This window comes from Taudactylus pleione, unplaced genomic scaffold (assembly GCF_031769625.1).
Source record: "Taudactylus pleione unplaced genomic scaffold, aTauple2 ptg001041l, whole genome shotgun sequence".
Taxonomy (NCBI): domain Eukaryota; kingdom Metazoa; phylum Chordata; class Amphibia; order Anura; family Myobatrachidae; genus Taudactylus; species Taudactylus pleione.
This window is the reverse complement of record NW_028285442.1, coordinates 532,873-549,601: the sequence shown is the minus strand read 5'-3', so window position 1 is coordinate 549,601 and position 16,729 is coordinate 532,873. Positions and strand designations below refer to the sequence as shown.

The 16,729-nt window shown below is 47.1% G+C and overlaps 2 protein-coding genes across 6 annotated transcripts in view; one reads left to right on the top strand and one right to left on the bottom strand.

The window, feature by feature from the left end:
• Positions 1-200: 200 nt before the first annotated feature.
• On the bottom strand, positions 201-12,320 carry HAUS2 (HAUS augmin like complex subunit 2). The gene is made up of 6 exons (XM_088461367.1): positions 11,823-12,320; positions 4,631-4,723; positions 2,692-2,761; positions 2,145-2,277; positions 758-857; positions 201-659 (listed from the first exon to the last, which is right to left on the bottom strand). Exons 1-6 carry the CDS (start codon positions 11,907-11,909, stop codon positions 480-482), a joined length of 663 nt encoding a protein of 220 aa, XP_088317493.1. The 5' UTR covers positions 11,910-12,320; the 3' UTR covers positions 201-479.
• Positions 12,133-16,729, top strand: part of LRRC57 (leucine rich repeat containing 57) — a 26,081-nt gene continuing 21,484 nt past the window's right edge. Inside the window, exons 1-2 of one of the 5 annotated variants that reach the window (XM_088461365.1) lie at positions 12,133-12,295; positions 14,610-14,888. The gene's annotated coding sequence lies outside the window, so the exon portion shown is untranslated. Of the gene's footprint in view, positions 12,324-12,427; positions 12,503-14,609; positions 14,889-16,729 lie in introns of those variants that run through there. The other 4 variants (XM_088461364.1, XM_088461363.1, XM_088461362.1 and 1 more) reach the window with 4 other exon arrangements.

Genomic DNA, 16,729 nt, shown 5'->3' with positions numbered 1-16,729 from the left:
AAACCCAAGGATTTTGGCAGGTCTTTTATTTAGAGACAGTAATAAAAGCTGCAAGGGACACAGCAAACCTAGGATGTCCTCCTGTATATCTTCCATTCAGCATGTGCAGCTGTCAGGGTGAATCTAGTTTTCACAGAACTTCCACCTGTGGCAAGAAAGTTGCCTATGTCCCCTAGATGAGCCATTGATTACTGCAGCTGTTTGTTTAAATCAATATTATTTTTATTGCACATACAACGAAGTAGCTTAGGGAAGAATGTCCTATTAGACACTGTATTTAATAATACATTATATAAAAAGGGACCTGTGACTTGTACACAGTGGAAGCAGCCATTTTGTCAGTCAAAATTAATTAGAATGCAGCTGCTGCCACTGAGGGTAGGACATAGAATAGATGCACTTTAAACAGTGGTAGATGTGTGGGCATTAGGTTACATCTTTCATGATACTGTCTCAAACCAGACTAAGAAGTGTAACTATTACTTATTTGTCAATGGAAAATTGTTAGTAGATGCCTTCATACTGCTGGAGTGTGCGTCAGCATTGACCTGGAAGTTGCTCTGAAGTAGTTTATTTTCTCTCTCTCTCCAAGTCAAGATCTGGTCAGTCAGCTTCTCTAGATCGACCTCAAGAGATTCCATCCTGACCAAAGCATTATCCTGTAACAGACACAGAACACGTCAGTATGCTCCCGTGTTCCTCTCTATCACTGCCCGACGGCAGTTCCTAGCAGTGGACAACATGGAGTTGTTCTTACCAAGTTTTTAGCACATTCTGGTATCTGTGGAATTGTCTGGATATATACTTCTAGCTTCTCAATGAATTTAATAGCAAGTGGTAGCAGTTCAGCAACAAACCTGCACAAAAGCATAGTCTAGATTAATGGCTCACAGGAGTCTCAGCAGTACAAACTGCTACAGGAATCAGTGGAATATTGTTGTGGCAAACACTTTACACCAGGGTACACAATGGGCAATATGTCGGCCGTTCAATCGAACAGCCGATATATCGCTGGCGGGTGTTTATCCCAGATATGTCTTTGAACAACGTTGTTTACAGACATATAGCATCAGCTGTGCAGCACAGCCAATGCCCAATATATCTGCAGATATAACGGTGCATCTGGCAGTGTATGGGCTGTCCGCAGACCACCCGTACTCTTGCTGCAGGTACTGACATCACACATGGACGGGCAATTTCAAATGCCCGCTCAGCTGTGACATCAGGACAACAACATGTTGAGTGGCCGATCAGTACGCTTACCTGAATTGGCCACTCAGTAGGTGCAACGAGCAGTCAGCCTTCAAGTCAACCTAGTATGTACCCAGCTTTAGGCACGATCACATAGGAAGATCCAGGGATAGGAAGAGAGTATTATATATTATTACGTAAACTTTCCCTGAAATCATCTATTTGAAATTCAGTTGAATCAGGAGTGTAGATAAGTAAATAGAGCACAGAGCATTAGAAAGAAAGTTTGATGATTTTGAAGTGGACTTCTTGCCTTTTTTGATTTTGAATGATATAGTTAATTCAATCCTCTATTTAGTTTTACACCAAAAACACAGCAAAGTTTTAAAGTAACATTTTGGTTCATTTATGTTAAAAAAAATAGACATAAACCAAAATGTCTTTGGGTCTATCTATTAATCTATTTAGCACAAATGTTCCTATTAGATAAAGTTATGGTTATTAATGATCATTATACTAATCAGCAGCGGAGACCAGGGTTACAGCTAGCCAATGCATATACGATCATATTTCTGTGCCAAAAGCAACAGATTTCCATTGCATCGGGCACAAAATGGTCATACACGCAACAACCAAAATCTGAGCAGTTTAGGTTGAATTGATGGTTTGTGGCCACACACACACACACACACAAACAATCTGGCAAACCAGTCAGACATCACTCCCCTGGAATTACATGCATTCATTTTCAGAAAATAAATCTAACAGGAATTTGGAGGATCATACGCGCAAGTTTAGAAATAAACTGATAAATCATATTACTGATGTTTGCTGCCCACACACTAAACAAAACGCTGAGAGTCAGATTAATAACACATAGGGAGATACTTGTGTGTATAGTGCATGTGTAAAAATCACATAACATAGGTTTTTCCATGTTGATGATACGTTACCTGTGATATGAAGCTTCAATGGGCAAGTTCTCCTGGCACAATGGTTTAACCAGCCTCTGCCGCAGACTCGATTTCTCTCTCAGCACTGCCGCCAGGTGGCTGTTTACTACTTGCAGGGCCTCATATTTTTTACCTGGACATTTAAAAGTTATATAAACGTCATTGTAAATGCTATACAGTGGGGGATCTGAAACTAACTACAAGTCATTGCTTATACTAAGCAGTTCCAAGATTAACATCTGTTTCCAGTTCTCTTTTACAATAAATATAGTGAGCGATATTACGAGAGTGTGGGGTAAGATTAGTTGTCTCCATTTTTCAATGAATTAAGTCAAGTGCAGTCAGATTGTATTACCTTGGTGAAAACACAATTATAGTATAGATTTAATACAGACTGTGGAGACCAGATAACTTCCACATCCCGGGTATAATTCTGAAAACACTAGAACAGACAGTTGCCGGACCATGTAGCCTTTATCCAACAATAATAAAGTTACACGCATACACAGTAGGTTGATAACATGTTATTGTCAGCATGACGACTTACTGAGAAAAAACGGATGGGCGATATCTGCCGTCTCCTTCTCGAGCCTCAGCATTTCTAGTTCCAGTCTCTTCTGAAAAGCAGAAGGGAGAAAATAAGAGTATTCCTAAAGTGCCCCCTCTACACATAGTATAGACATCTACCGTGCGGGACTGTATTCATGAGAATATGGGCTCATCAATCCTATATTCACAATAAGATACGATTTAAATAAACATAACATGAATCTAAAATGGGAGTATTGGGTTGGTCTAAAATGGAACTTAAGACCGAGGTCAGCACACAGGGCACGTGGAACAGACAAAACACATGTTGGGTAACCTGTGATCTCAGGGGGCTCTAGGCTGCTATTGCCAAAACTTATTATGAAGAAACATTTGATAAAGGGCAGCACAGACGGTGTAATTGTTATAGTTACTGCCTCACAGCACTGAGGTCATGGGTTCGATTCCCACCACGGCCCTAACTGTGCGGAGTTTGTATATTCTGTGGTTGCATGGGTTTCCTCCCACAATCCAAAAATATACTGGTAGGTTAATTGGCTCCCAACAAAAATTAACGTGTGTATGTACATGTGGTATAGAACTTAGATTGTAAGCTCCACTGGGGCAGGGACTGATGTGAATGGCCAAACATTCTCTAATATGCGTGCGCTATATAAATAACTGGTAATAAATAGAGGCCTTACCCTGACAAAAACACGATCACATTACTTTTGAAAACTTTATATTATTTCTGGAAGAATCTGTCTGGGATTGTAGGAAGTAGCTGCTGTTACTGGTGACCGCAATATGTTTATGGTTATTTTCCAGGATGATTGATTTATTTAAATGTAAGTAAAAGGAAGAATGTCAGCACTATGCCTGATGCTGAGCGGTATACAAAGTGGCACACCTGTGGGCGATTTGCTTGCTTGAAAATTTATATGGATTTCCACCCATCTATATCAGCTGTACTGCCCCTATATATCCGATGGGCAAAGCAGTGGCCGTCTTTATCAGCATGGATTTGCATCAGCCCTATCTAATGCTGGGTACACACTGACAGATACATTGACCGATCAATATATCTGCTGCACGTCGGCCAATGTGTACCCGCGATATGTTGGTGAACGTCTCCGTTTGCCGACATATCGCATTGGCTGTGCTGCACAGCCAATGGACAGATATGTCTGCAGACATATCTGTCCATCGGCAGGTGTGTACAAACACAGCGGCAGCCGCGAGGAGGGGGGGTGGGACAAGTCCCCGACCTGCCCACAGTGTCCCGCCCACTGCCCGCCAGGACCCAAGGGCACAAGCAGATTATGGCCGTTCAGTGTGTATGAACGACCATCATCTTTAGATATATCTGTGAGGAGTGTACCCACCTTTAGAGAGCCATCTGAAATAGCTGGATCGTTACCCACATTAACATATGAATATGCCATCTACACAGTGCAACCTGAGATGCGTCTGACTTGTGTGCTAATACATCTGCAGATGCAGCCGCTATGCGTGTGCCTCTGAGTAACACACGCTCTGTCTCGGTGCCCACACACAGGATGATTTTAGGCCCGATTTGCGCAAAAACGATGCACCGGAAGGATACATCGTTTAAAAACATGCAAATAGTGCAACTTTCAGGAACGATAACGATCCGATGCGCGGTCCTGTAGGTCGTTTGCCAGATCTTGCCTGCAGTAGGTAAGAGCTGAACAATCTCCTTAGCGATGCACTGAAAATAATTAAGGACGCACCATAGGTCGTTAGTCACATTGCACAGTTTAGCACGATATCATCTGTCCAGGAGTGCCGATGAGTTACACGGGGAGTTCAAGCAAATCATTGACGACGTTGCATCTTTTGCGAGTCGTCCAGTGTGTGGGCACCTTTACTTTCTTAATGAGTTCAAATAAGTAGCAAGTAAAGGAGAGCACTGATAACATGGAGAAATGAGTCACCTGGTTGATTTCAGCCTGTACTGCAGATATCTTTTCCAGCTCTTTTACAGGGCGAAAGCACACGGTCTCTTCCCATGCTTGATCCAGGTCATTCTAGTCACATTAAAGTAGAATTTATTAACACTGTCAGCTGCTAGAGATTTTTTTTATGCACAGTCACGTGTTTGTATTCCAGATGTGACTTAAGGGGCTGCTGCCCTGAATTACAGGCAAAGTATAGGTTCATAAACAGGACAATTCTGGCAGCCCTCCCATGTCCTAAGACCTCTACTTTGCATTAGCAATCTATTAAGAGTCATGGTTGTGATTCCTATATTGCATCTGGAATGCCATGTCCACTACAGAACTATATTGTCACTCTTCTCCATTTAGTGTAATAGGTTTACTTTAGTGTTCAATCATTGCTGCTACTGCTTGGGGAGGAGTACTTGCCTTGATATTAATCTATGTGCAGGCAAAACTCAATCCATAAATCACAGCAATACTGTGTTGTTATTCTAATTGGCTTCAGGTTTAGTTCTGTGTAAGGTCTGCATGGTTGGTAAAGATTGTGGGGTGAGCTGATCAATAAAGCGGGGGGACCCGATTACCTCGCTGTCAGCCTATTACCCAATCTTGATTTATTACTGTTTGTTCCCAATTGTAAAGTGCAATGGAATATAATGGCCCTATATAATTATCTATTATAATAAACTATGGAACAAAAGTTCTGTTTTCTAAAACAAAGGGCAGTGTACAGTAGCTATATAACAGACAGGTTCTTAAATATATTGGTCATGGTGAGTGCAGAGGATTTTTTTTTTTTTCGTATTTAGATGTAGTGACATGCATATGCTAGATTATACTATAAGAAATACAACAAGAGATATGGTAAGAACTTACCTTTGTTATCTCTGTTTCTACGAAGTCCATAGGGTCCACAGGGTTGACCTTGGGGTATAGCTGGATCTGGATCCATGGGCACCACGCAGTTAAAGCTTTAGCTGCTCCCAGGATGCACTTGGGTCCGTCCTCCTCTATACCCCGCCCCCGGCCACAGCACCTCAGTTGGTAAGCAGCCAAGGCCGGAGGAGGAGACTAAACAGAGAGAAGGAAGACTGGAACACACAAGAAACCATACTCACAGAAATGGGAGACGGAAAACCGGTGACCAGCCACACAGCCCATTTGAAGCCAGGTGCGTCAGGGCGGGCGCCCTGTGGACCCTATGGACTTCGTAGAAACAGAGATAACAAAGGTAAGTTCTTACCATATCTCTTGTTTTCTACTTCAGGGTCCATAGGGGGTCCACAGGGTTGACCTTGGGGATGTCCCAAAGCAGTACAACTAAGGGCGGGGACGCTCCTGTGCTGAAAGGAGTACCCGGCGCCCAAAGGATGCATCCTGAGAGGCAAAGGTGTCAAACGCATAGAACCTCAAAAACGTTTGAATTGAAGACCAAGTGGCCGCCTTACACAGCTGAACAGCAGAAGCGCCACGTCTAGCAGCCCAAGAGGGACCCACAGAACGAGTGGAATGAGCCTTAACAGAGGCTGGCACAGGTAAGCCCTCCTGTGCATAAGCCTCACAAATAACGGAACGAAGCCAACGGGCTAACGTTTGTTTGTTGGCAGGCCAACCCCTCTTGTGAAAACCAAAGAGGATAAACAAGGAATCAGACTTCCTAACCGAAGCCGTCCGGTCTACATAAATTCTAAGCGCCCGGACCACATCTAAGGAAGTCTCACCAGCTGAAAGATCAGGGGACTGAAAAGCTGGCACAACAAGTTCCTGATTAATATGGAACTTCGAGACCACTTTGGGCAAAAACTCAGGACGAGTGCGGAGCACCGCTCTGTCCTGGTGAAAAATCAGGAAAGGAGGGCGACAGGAAAGCGCCCCCAATTCAGACACCCTCCTGGCCGAAGCAATTGCCAGGAGAAAAACCGTCTTAAATGTCAGCCACTTGAGCTCCACCGCCTCAAGAGGCTCAAACGGAGGACCCTGCAGGACCCGTAGCACCACCGCCAAGTCCCAAGGAGCCACAAAGGGAGGCTGGATCCTGAGAACACCTTGGAAAAAGGTGTTAACGTCTGGTAGTATTGCAATCCGCCGTTGAAACCACACGGACAAGGCGGACACATGAACCTTCAGAGATGCAAGGCGTAAGCCGAGATCCAATCCTGACTGAAGAAATTCCAAGATCCTAGAAACTCGGAACACCTGAGGATCATAATGTCTGGACTCACACCACTGAAAGTAAGTGTGCCACACTCTGTGATAAATCCGTGCTGAAGCAGGCTTGCCTGCCCTGAGCATGGTACCAATAACCGAACTGGAGAAGCCCCGAGACCTCAAGACGGCTGTCTCAAGAGCCACGCCGTCAAAGACAGCCGACCCAGATCCGGGTAAAGGCAGGGCCCCTGAGACAACAGGTCCCGACGCTGAGGAAGAAGGTACGGAGCGTCGATGGAGAGGCTCCTGAGATCGGAGTACCAAGGACGTCTGGGCCACGCCGGAGCTACCAGCACGAGCATGCCGCCGTCCTGCTTGAATTTCCGCAGAACCCGAGGAAGCAGGGATATCGGAGGAAACAGATACGCCAGGTGAAACGTCCATTTCACCGACAGCGCGTCCACCAGACTTGCACCTGCGTCTCTTGTCCTTGACCCGTAAACGGGCAACTTGTGATTGTGACGGGAGGCCATCAAGTCCAGCTCCGGCAGTCCCCACCTGTCCACGAGTAGCTGAAACACCTCTGGGTGAAGCGACCATTCCCCGGGATGCACGTCGTGACGGCTGAGGAAGTCCGCCTCCCAATTGAGGACTCCGGGGATGAAGACCGCCGAGATCGCTGGAATGTGACCCTCCGCCCAAGTCAGGATACGAGACACCTCCGACATCGCTGCCTGACTGCGAGTTCCGCCTTGGTGATTGATATACGCCACCGTGGTGGCGTTGTCGGACTGCACCTGTACCGCCCTTCCGTGAAGAGCGGGGCCGGACGACTGCAGGGCCCTGTATACTGCCCGCAGTTCCAGGATGTTGATGGGGAGAAGTGCTTCTTCCGCTGACCAACGACCCTGAAGCGACAAAGAGCCGGTCACTGCCCCCCAACCCCGGAGACTGGCATCCGTCGTGAGCAGGACCCAGTCCGGGATCCAAAATGGGCGCCCCTCGACCAGATGAGCTGTCTGAAGCCACCAAGCCAAAGATAGCCGAACGTCCGGAGACAACACCAGCACCTGAGAGCGGATCCGGTGAGGTAACCCGTTCCATTCTGATAGAATCAGCCCCTGCAGGGGCCGGGAATGGAACTGGGCAAATTCCACCATGTCGAATGTCGACACCATGGACCCCAGAACTCTCATAGCCGAATGGACCGACAGGCGGCAACGGCTCAGGCAACTGCGTATCCGCAGCTGTAGGGAGGCGACCTTCTCCGGAGTCAGGAAGATCCTTTGCTGACGCGAATCCAGCAGGGCTCCCAAATGAACCATCCGCTGTGATGGAATCAGGGAGGACTTTTTCCAATTTATCAACCACCCGTGTGCTTGCAGGCAAGCGATCGTCAGGTGGAGATGTTGAAGCAGTACCTCCGGGGAGCTCGCCAGCAACAGGAGGTCGTCCAGGTACGGCAGCAGCCGTACATTCTGGTTCCGAAGATGTGCGGCCATGACCGCCATAATCTTCGTGAACACCCTCGGTGCCGTGGAGAGACCAAAGGGTAGCGCCCGGAACTGATAGTGGTGTTGAAGGATAGCGAACCTCAGATACCGCTGATGTGAAGATGCTATCGGAACATGGAGGTAGGCGTCCTGGATGTCCAGGGACACCATGTAATCCCCCGGTTCCATCGCCAGAATGATGGAACGTAACGTTTCCATCCTGAACTTGGGAACTCTGAGGAATTTGTTCAGAGACTTCAAGTTGAGGATAGGGCGATGAGAACCATTGGGTTTCTGCACCAGAAACAGAGACGAATAATACCCCGTCCCTCATTGTGATAGAGGAACGGGAACAATGACCCCTGCTTTCAGCAAGGACTCTATAGCCTCCTGAACCTGTAACGCCTTGGTCTTGTCCTGAGAAGGACTTGTGCAGAAAAACTGGTGGGGTGGTCTGTGCCGAAAAGACAGGGCGTACCCCTGGGAGACCACTTCTCGAACCCAGGCATCCGTGGTGGTATTGTGCCAGCACTGGGCAAATAGAAGAAGTCGGCCTCCCACTCTGAGGTCCCCCAGAGGGAGGCCCGTCCCATCAGGCCGCAGGTTTATCTTCCTGCTTGGAAGAAGGGCGCCGAGCACTCCAGGCTTGCTTCTTGGGTTTAGAGGCCGTCTTACTCGCAGACTGTCTCGGGAAGGACTGACCTTTCGCCTTACCCTGAACCCGAAAGGAACGAAAAGCCGAACTCCGAACCTTAGCAGGCAGTGCCGCCGAAGGGAGGAAGGCCGACTTGGATTTAGCCAGGGTGTCCACTATTTTGTCCAAGTCCGGACCAAATAGTAATTCCCCATTGAAAGGTAAGGCCTCCAGACCTTTCTTTGAATCAGAGTCCGCTCTCCAGGACCGCAACCATAAGGATCGGCGGGCAGACACCGCTGCAGCCGATACCCGCGAGGTCAGCAGACTAGCATCTAAAGAAGCTTCTCCAATGTAAGAAGCAGCGTCCCTCATTTGTCCCAACAACGCCCGCTGGACATCCGGAGCGTCGTCCGGGAAGGTATCTTTCAATGCATTGGCCCACCCCTCAATGGCCTTGACCACCCAGAAGATGGCCATGGACGGTCGGGCCACCGCCCCGGAGAGGGAGTAAATAGACTTTAAGCAAGTCTCAACTTTCCTGTCCGTGGGATCCTTCAGCGAGGATATCGACGGTAATGGTAAGGTGGCGCCCCGAGTTAAACGGGTGACATGGGAATCCACCGCCGGTGGAGTTTCCCATTTTTTACAATGTGCCTCAGGGAAGGGGTAATTAGAAGCCAACCGCTTCTGAGGAAGGAATCTCTTACTGGGCGCCTGCCAAGCTACCGCCATATGATCCGTCAACTGATCCGACAGGGGAAACACCGCAGAAGCCACCTTAGTTTTTTTGAAACTAGGAAACTTCGACTTAGGAACCGGTGCCTCATCCTCTATAAGAAGAATAGCTCGCACCGCCCTAACTAGTGCTCGCACATTAATGGACAACTTGGTATCCATTTCCTGGACCGAGGCGTTCGAGTCAGTGTCATCAGGGACCTCCCCATCATCTGAGGAACCCTCTGAGTCCGATACCTGAGCAGCCCGTGTCATGAGTGGGTGTTTTGAAATCCTAGAAGGCATGTCAGTCTGCAACATTGACTGAAAAGCTGAGGAAGCGGCCGCCAAATTTTGCACGGAGTTGGAGAGCACATCCACCCAGGGTGGAGGAGTCACCATAGGGGCCTGAAAAGGTACCACAGGCTGCTGCGGCACAGGGGAAGCCTGTATATACATAGGCAACCCCGCCTAGGGACCCACCGACTGAGACCCAGGAGGACTCCGCAATAACTGCGGGACACCCGGGGAATGGGGGATGGTCGGCTGGGACAACGACCTAGTAGGGAGAGCAGTCGGGACCGACAGACGGTCCGCAATAGACACCAGCACTTGAGAAAACATCGCCCACGGTGGTTCCTGCGCCAGAGAAGGTCTGGATGGGCCAGGAGCCACCTGGCATCGACTACACAGGCCATCCTGTGACAAATCCTCCCTATCTACTCCTGCAGAACAGCGTCCGCAGGAGGCCAACACCGGAGCCACTGAGCGCTCAACCTCCTCGTCTGACATGACAGAATATATTATATATCTGGCACCAGGGTAGAAGTAAAACGCACTCACCGGTGTGCTGAACAACAGCCCACAATATGGCACTGAGTAGCACACAACTGTATGTGACGGACCTCACAAATACGTGATCTATATAAGTGAGGTCAGTAGAAACGCCCCTCCCCCACACACCTGTAGGGCTTGTAGGAGAAGTAAAGGGATAGGTATAAGCTGACAGTAAGTAGAAAATAAGCACAGACAGGCAGCACTAGCAAAAGTCACATACCATGCAGGAAGATATACTCACTGCACCTTTCCACTACAATCAACCTGCCCAGATTCAGTGTCTGGGAGGGCTATAGTGCTGTGTACGCTGTCCTTAATCAGGGGAGAGGTACACAGGGGGACCGGTCCGCGTGCTCCCTGAAGATCTGCACTGCCACTGTGAGAAAATGGCCGCTGGAGACCTCAGAGGAGGAGTGGCCGAGTAGCTGCAGCTCAGCGACGCCAGACTCCGTGCTGAAAGGCGCGCTGAGCTGAGGGGAGGAGCCACTGACAGGGAAGGCTTCCTCCCCTGGCTAGCATATTAACCCCAGGGCTTGCCGGCATCCCGCTTGCCATATATCCCTGGTGGTCTAGTGGTCCCACGGGTTATTCCTCCTCAGAGGGGGAGCCCGCCGCCACCGCTAGCGGCCCCCGGTCTGTCCCCTAGGACCAGGGGGCAAAGGACTGCATCTGCAGGCAAAACCCGCGAGCCGCCGCTAATCGGCGACTCGCGGCTTACCTTGTCCCCGGCGACTCCGGCAGCAGTCCAGGGAGGGACCCAGAGTCCGGCTAGTATGGACTCTGGCCTCCCGCCGCGATCCCCAGTGCAGTACTGGCGTCGCAGCGCCAGCGGGGAAGGAGAGCGGCAGCGTGGGCGTCTGCATAGACAGCCCGTCGCTGCCACACTAGAGCCTCTGTTTTAAAATAAAAATCTAACAGGCTCTTTTTTTTTTTTTAAATAAAAATAGAAAGCTTTTGGGGGCTGCTCCTGCAGCCCCCCTGCGCAGGTGACCCGACTCCGGCCGGGCACCAACTCAAACTGAGGTGCTGTGGCCGGGGGCGGGGTATAGAGGAGGACGGACCAAAGTGCATCCTGGGAGCAGCTAAAGCTTTAACTGCGTGGTGCCCATGGATCCAGATCCAGCTATACCCCAAGGTCAACCCTGTGGACCCCCTATGGACCCTGAAGTAGAAATATATTATATCATTATAAGAAATAAATTCTGCTTTGTTAGAGCAATCTTCCAAATGTTAAAATGTAAATTTTGAAAAATCTATTTAAAATCAGCAAAACTTACGTATAACATGGAAACATGCATGTACCCTAAAGGATATGAATGTAATATGTGGTGCTCACACACTACACCAGCTGCAGTACCTGTGTCAGGACTCCGGCTCCCAGGCACCTCTCCAGCAGTAGGGCAGCTGCGGTGGGCTGGACAGGATCCCAGGGATTGGCCGCCATTGCATTCAGCAGCACTATACAATAACATGTACACACACCATGCACTATTAGACACAAGCTACTAATACTACTACTTCCTTCTCTACAATCCAAAAGTAAGCGCTCAAATATGCTCTAGTCTACCCAATCACAAACGGCAATCAAATATGGTCTGATAAGCGATCCGTAGTAGTGACGCCATATTGCGTGTGGCAGGAAAAAAAATAATGCTAATGAGGCGCCATCTTGTGTTTGTCAGGGACTGGCTCTGGAATGGGGAGTTGTTTCCGGAAAAAGCGCTGTGGATGTGCCAGTCAGTCTGGGATTGCAGGGAGTAGCTGCTACTGGTGAACGCAACCTTATGGTTATTGTGCTGGGAAATATGGCACAATAAAGTCCATAGTCAGGTGGGAGAAATACTATATATACAGTCAGGTGAGTTGGGGCAGGAGGAGAAGTACTGAGTGTTTGTCTTTTATATGGAAAGGAGGGAGGGGGCGTGAGTGGAAGTGTACATATGGGAGGGTAGCAGTATATATGATTGTTAGTTGGAGTGGGTGGCAGTTTGTGTTTTGGGGGTGCTAGAGTTGAGGATTACAGCTGTGCTATTGGAGGTGAGTGTGTTTTTGGGTAGAAGTTTATAGTTATTATTAATTATAAGGCGCCACAAGGGTCACATGGTGCCGTACTTAATGGTTGGGACACAAATCAAAATAGAATAGTACATGGTAGATCACACAGGACAATTAGCCAAGTTCACTGCAAACGTTTTAGGCAGGTGTGGAAAAAATGGTGCAAAGTAAAGCCCCGTACACACTGGACGATTACTTTAAACCAGTGATTCTCAAACTTGGTCCTCAGGACCCCACACAGGTCACGTTTTGCAGGTCACCCAGCAGGTGCACAGGTGTAATCATTACTCACTGACACATTTTAAAACGTCCACAGGTGGAGCTAATTATTTCACTTGATTTAGTGTGGAGACATGGAAAACATGCACTGTTTGGGGTCCCGAGGACCAAGTTTGAGAACCTGTGCTTTAAACGATATATATACAGTGTGTACGAATTATACAATGAACAATGCGCCCCCCCACCCCCGCGGGTCGTTATCAATATCCCCAGTCGCTTGTACTTGCAGTACGATCTGGGGATATCGTTAACGATGCTATGCTGCCAAATGTAGCATGGCCCCCACCCACCGTCGTTCATCGTTGCTGGCAACGACAAGTGTGTATGCACTTACCGATGCCGGCACCCCTGCCGGGACTGCCGCTGGGTACACATAGTTTAGCTTAAGAATACTTTCAAAAATAGAAGTGTTATTAGTTTATTTTTATCAATTAACAAAATACAAAGTGAATGAACACAAGAAATCTAAATGAAATCAATGAATATGTATAATATGCTGCGCTCTTCCTTTTGTGTGTTATGTTATTTTTGATATGCAAAGGTCTGATGCTGTCTTATACTCTGGATATGTTTAATGGTTAGTGTGATAGAAGAAGCAACAGACGGTGCAAGGATTACCAGGTGAGTCTTTTTGGTGGAGGTGATACCCGGTTCCCGGCTCCAAAACCTAACCGGACACATCCCCCTCCCAGGAAGGCAGCCGCACTTCCATGAGAAGCAGGCCCTGGGGGACCCGGGGATTGCTTGAAATCCGGAGAGGTAGCTAATTTCGGAGATCCTGCATGTACACATCTGCACAAACATACTTGAATGACATTATTCATTTATGCATTAAGTGAAGTGCATTATTTATGTGCATAAAGACTTGAGAGCTTTTATGTTTTATCTGTGCATGCTTTAGGATAAGCTCAGAATTGTTTGTTGATATTTTATCTTGACAATTAAAGTAAAGTTAAATATGATTTAACCAGATATCAAGTAGATTGTGTGTGTATTTATAGGGGATCAGAAGTTCTATCACACTAACCATTAAATATACCCAGAGTATAAGACAGCATCAGACCTTTGCACATCCAAAATAAAGAGACACACAAAAGGAAGCGTGCAGCACATTATCCATACTCTTTGCATATTGAATAGGTTGATCACCTATATGTGCTGCTGCTCTCCAAAACAATAAATTTTTCATTCACATAACCCAAAACAGTGCGCAGGTATAAAACCTTTGTTAATCAAATCAATATTTGATATGACCACCCTATGCCTTCAAAACAGCATCAATTCTTCAAGGAACCTCCACCATGCTTCACTGTTGCCTGCAGACACTCATTATTGTACCGCTCTCCAGCTCTTCGGTGAACAAACTGCCTTCTGTTACAGCCAAATATTTAAAATTTTGACTCCTCAGTCCAGAGCACCTGCTGCAATTTTTTTGCACCTCAGTCCCTATGTTTTTGTGCATAGTTGAGTCGCTTGGCCTTGTTTTCACGTCAAAGGCTTTTGGCCGCAATTCTTCCATGAAGACCACTTCTGGCCAGACTCCGATCAGTAGATGAGTGTACCTGGGTCCCACTGGTTTCTGCCAGTTCTGAGCCGAAGGGCTGGAGAGCGGTACAAAAATAAGTGTGTGCAGTCAATAGTGAAGCATGGTGGAGGTTCCTTCCAAGTTTGGGGCTGCATTTCAGCAAATGGAGTAGGGGATTTGGTCAGGATTAATAGTATCCTCAATGCTGAGAAATACAGGCAGGTAATTATCCATCATGCAATACCATAAGGGAAGCATCTCATTGGCTCCAAATTTATTCTGCAGCAGGACAACGACCCCAAACATACAGCCAATGTCATTAAGAACTATGTTCAGCGTAAAGAAGAACAAGGAGTCCTGGAAGTGATGATATGGCCTCCACCCAGCCCTGATCTCAACATCATCAAGTTTGTATGGGATTACATGAGAAAGAGAAGAATTTGAGCAAGCCTACATCCACAGAAGATCTGTGGTTAGTGCTCCAAGATTTGGATCAACCTCCCTGCCGAGTTCCTTCAAAAACTGTGTGCAAGTGTACCTAGGAGAATTGATGCTGTTTTGGAGGTAAAGGGTGGTCACACCAAATATTGATGTGAATTATATTTTTCTGCTGTTCATTCACTTTGTATTTTGTTTATTGATAAAAATAAACTATTAACACTTCTGTATTTGAAAGCATTTTTACTTTACAACAATTTCCACACCAACAAAGTTACAGCTAGACTGAAAGGTGAAGAGGTGCAAGATTGAAAGGCCGAGCACATTGGGTGGAGGGAGTAAAAGTTTACAGTTGGGTGTGCAAGGAGTAGTAGTGATCATTGAGGGTGTAGGGAGTAGATGGGAGCATTGGGGATGGAAGGAATAATAGTTTTACAGTTGGATGCTCTGAAGGTGGGCAGAGTAGAAAGTTAAAATTTGGGCACATTAAGGGTGAAGGAGGGTAGTAGTATAAATATTGGGCACATTGGAGGTGGGGGAGCTGATGGGCACATTAGTGGTGAGCAGGGTAGTAATTTACATTCAGTCATATTGGGGGTGGGGGCAGTAGATGAGTGCATTGAGGTTGGGGGAAGTAGTAATTGGGAGTATTGGAGTGGCAGGCCTGCTAAAGACAGTGGCAGCTCACACAGATGTGCTTGAATGAATTTTCACTAAAGCTGGGTACACTGAGACAATGTCGGCACAATCTGTAGTTTCTGGCCGAATCCAAACGACATATCGGCCGCATCACTCACTGTGTACGGCCGATATGCGCTTTCCCGCGGTTGAATGCGACATCATCCGGTTGCCCGTGCTCGCATTCGGCCCCATTGCAGGTAATGAAGTACGGAACAAGGGGTCGTTCCATCTTTCATTACCCTGTTCTAATGTGTACCAGAGCCACGATATGTTGGGCCGACATATCGTCCAGGACACATTGTGTAGTATGTACCCAGCATTAGGTGTGCTGGAGTAGGTGTGTAAGATCACATAGTGGGTGTAGAGGATGTAGCTCCCACATGCATTACAGAGTACATTTATGACTGCTGTCTATACCTTTTTATGTATGACTTTCCTCTATGCAGACTTGCCAAAGTGTTTTTCCTTCATAAATAGTGAGTAACTGGTAGGCAGATTCCACAACCACCTCAAAATATGTATTATAATTACTCAATAATACATATCCTTCCTGTCTTCCATCTGCAGTATTGTATAATATACTCAGGTATACAACAGCTTGCAAAGCACTGCAGACATCTGACTGCACAAGGACAAATGAATACACAGCAAAAGCTTCTTAAATCGGCTTGTAATCTATTGCTCTAGTCTAGCTACTTTATGTTGTGTGCTGATGCAGAACATTGCAGATGGAAGACAGGGATCACATGTAACATAACATTATGTAGTGCTATACAGTCAGAGAACACACTTCAGCCATGTATATAATAACAAGAGGTTCTGCAAAATATAGTGGATGAAACTGCATAAAACAAGCACGATAACTCCGCATAACTGCTGTAAAATTGTGAAAATATCCCTTTAAATGAGCGCTTTAAAGGGGAGGTAGCTGAAATCCCGGCTATCGGGATGCCGGCGCCGAAATCCCGACAGTAAGTAGTGGGGTTAGTTACTAGGCAGAAATTAGGTTTAAGGTGCGGGGAGGGGTAGGGTTAGGATACTTGGGGTAACTGTATCCTAACCCTGTCGGTATACCAGTATCGGGATTCTGAGCGCCGGCATCCCGTACCCAACCCCTTTTATATGTATAAATTGCTATTCTTTTGTATCAAGTGATATATTACCAAATACAAAAGATCAGCAAATGAAAAGATTTGACAAATGTTGTGCTGACCTATAAAACAACAGTATAAGTAGTTGAACGTTTCTCCCTCCCAGGCTATAGAGCGGTAAAAAATGTCCACATA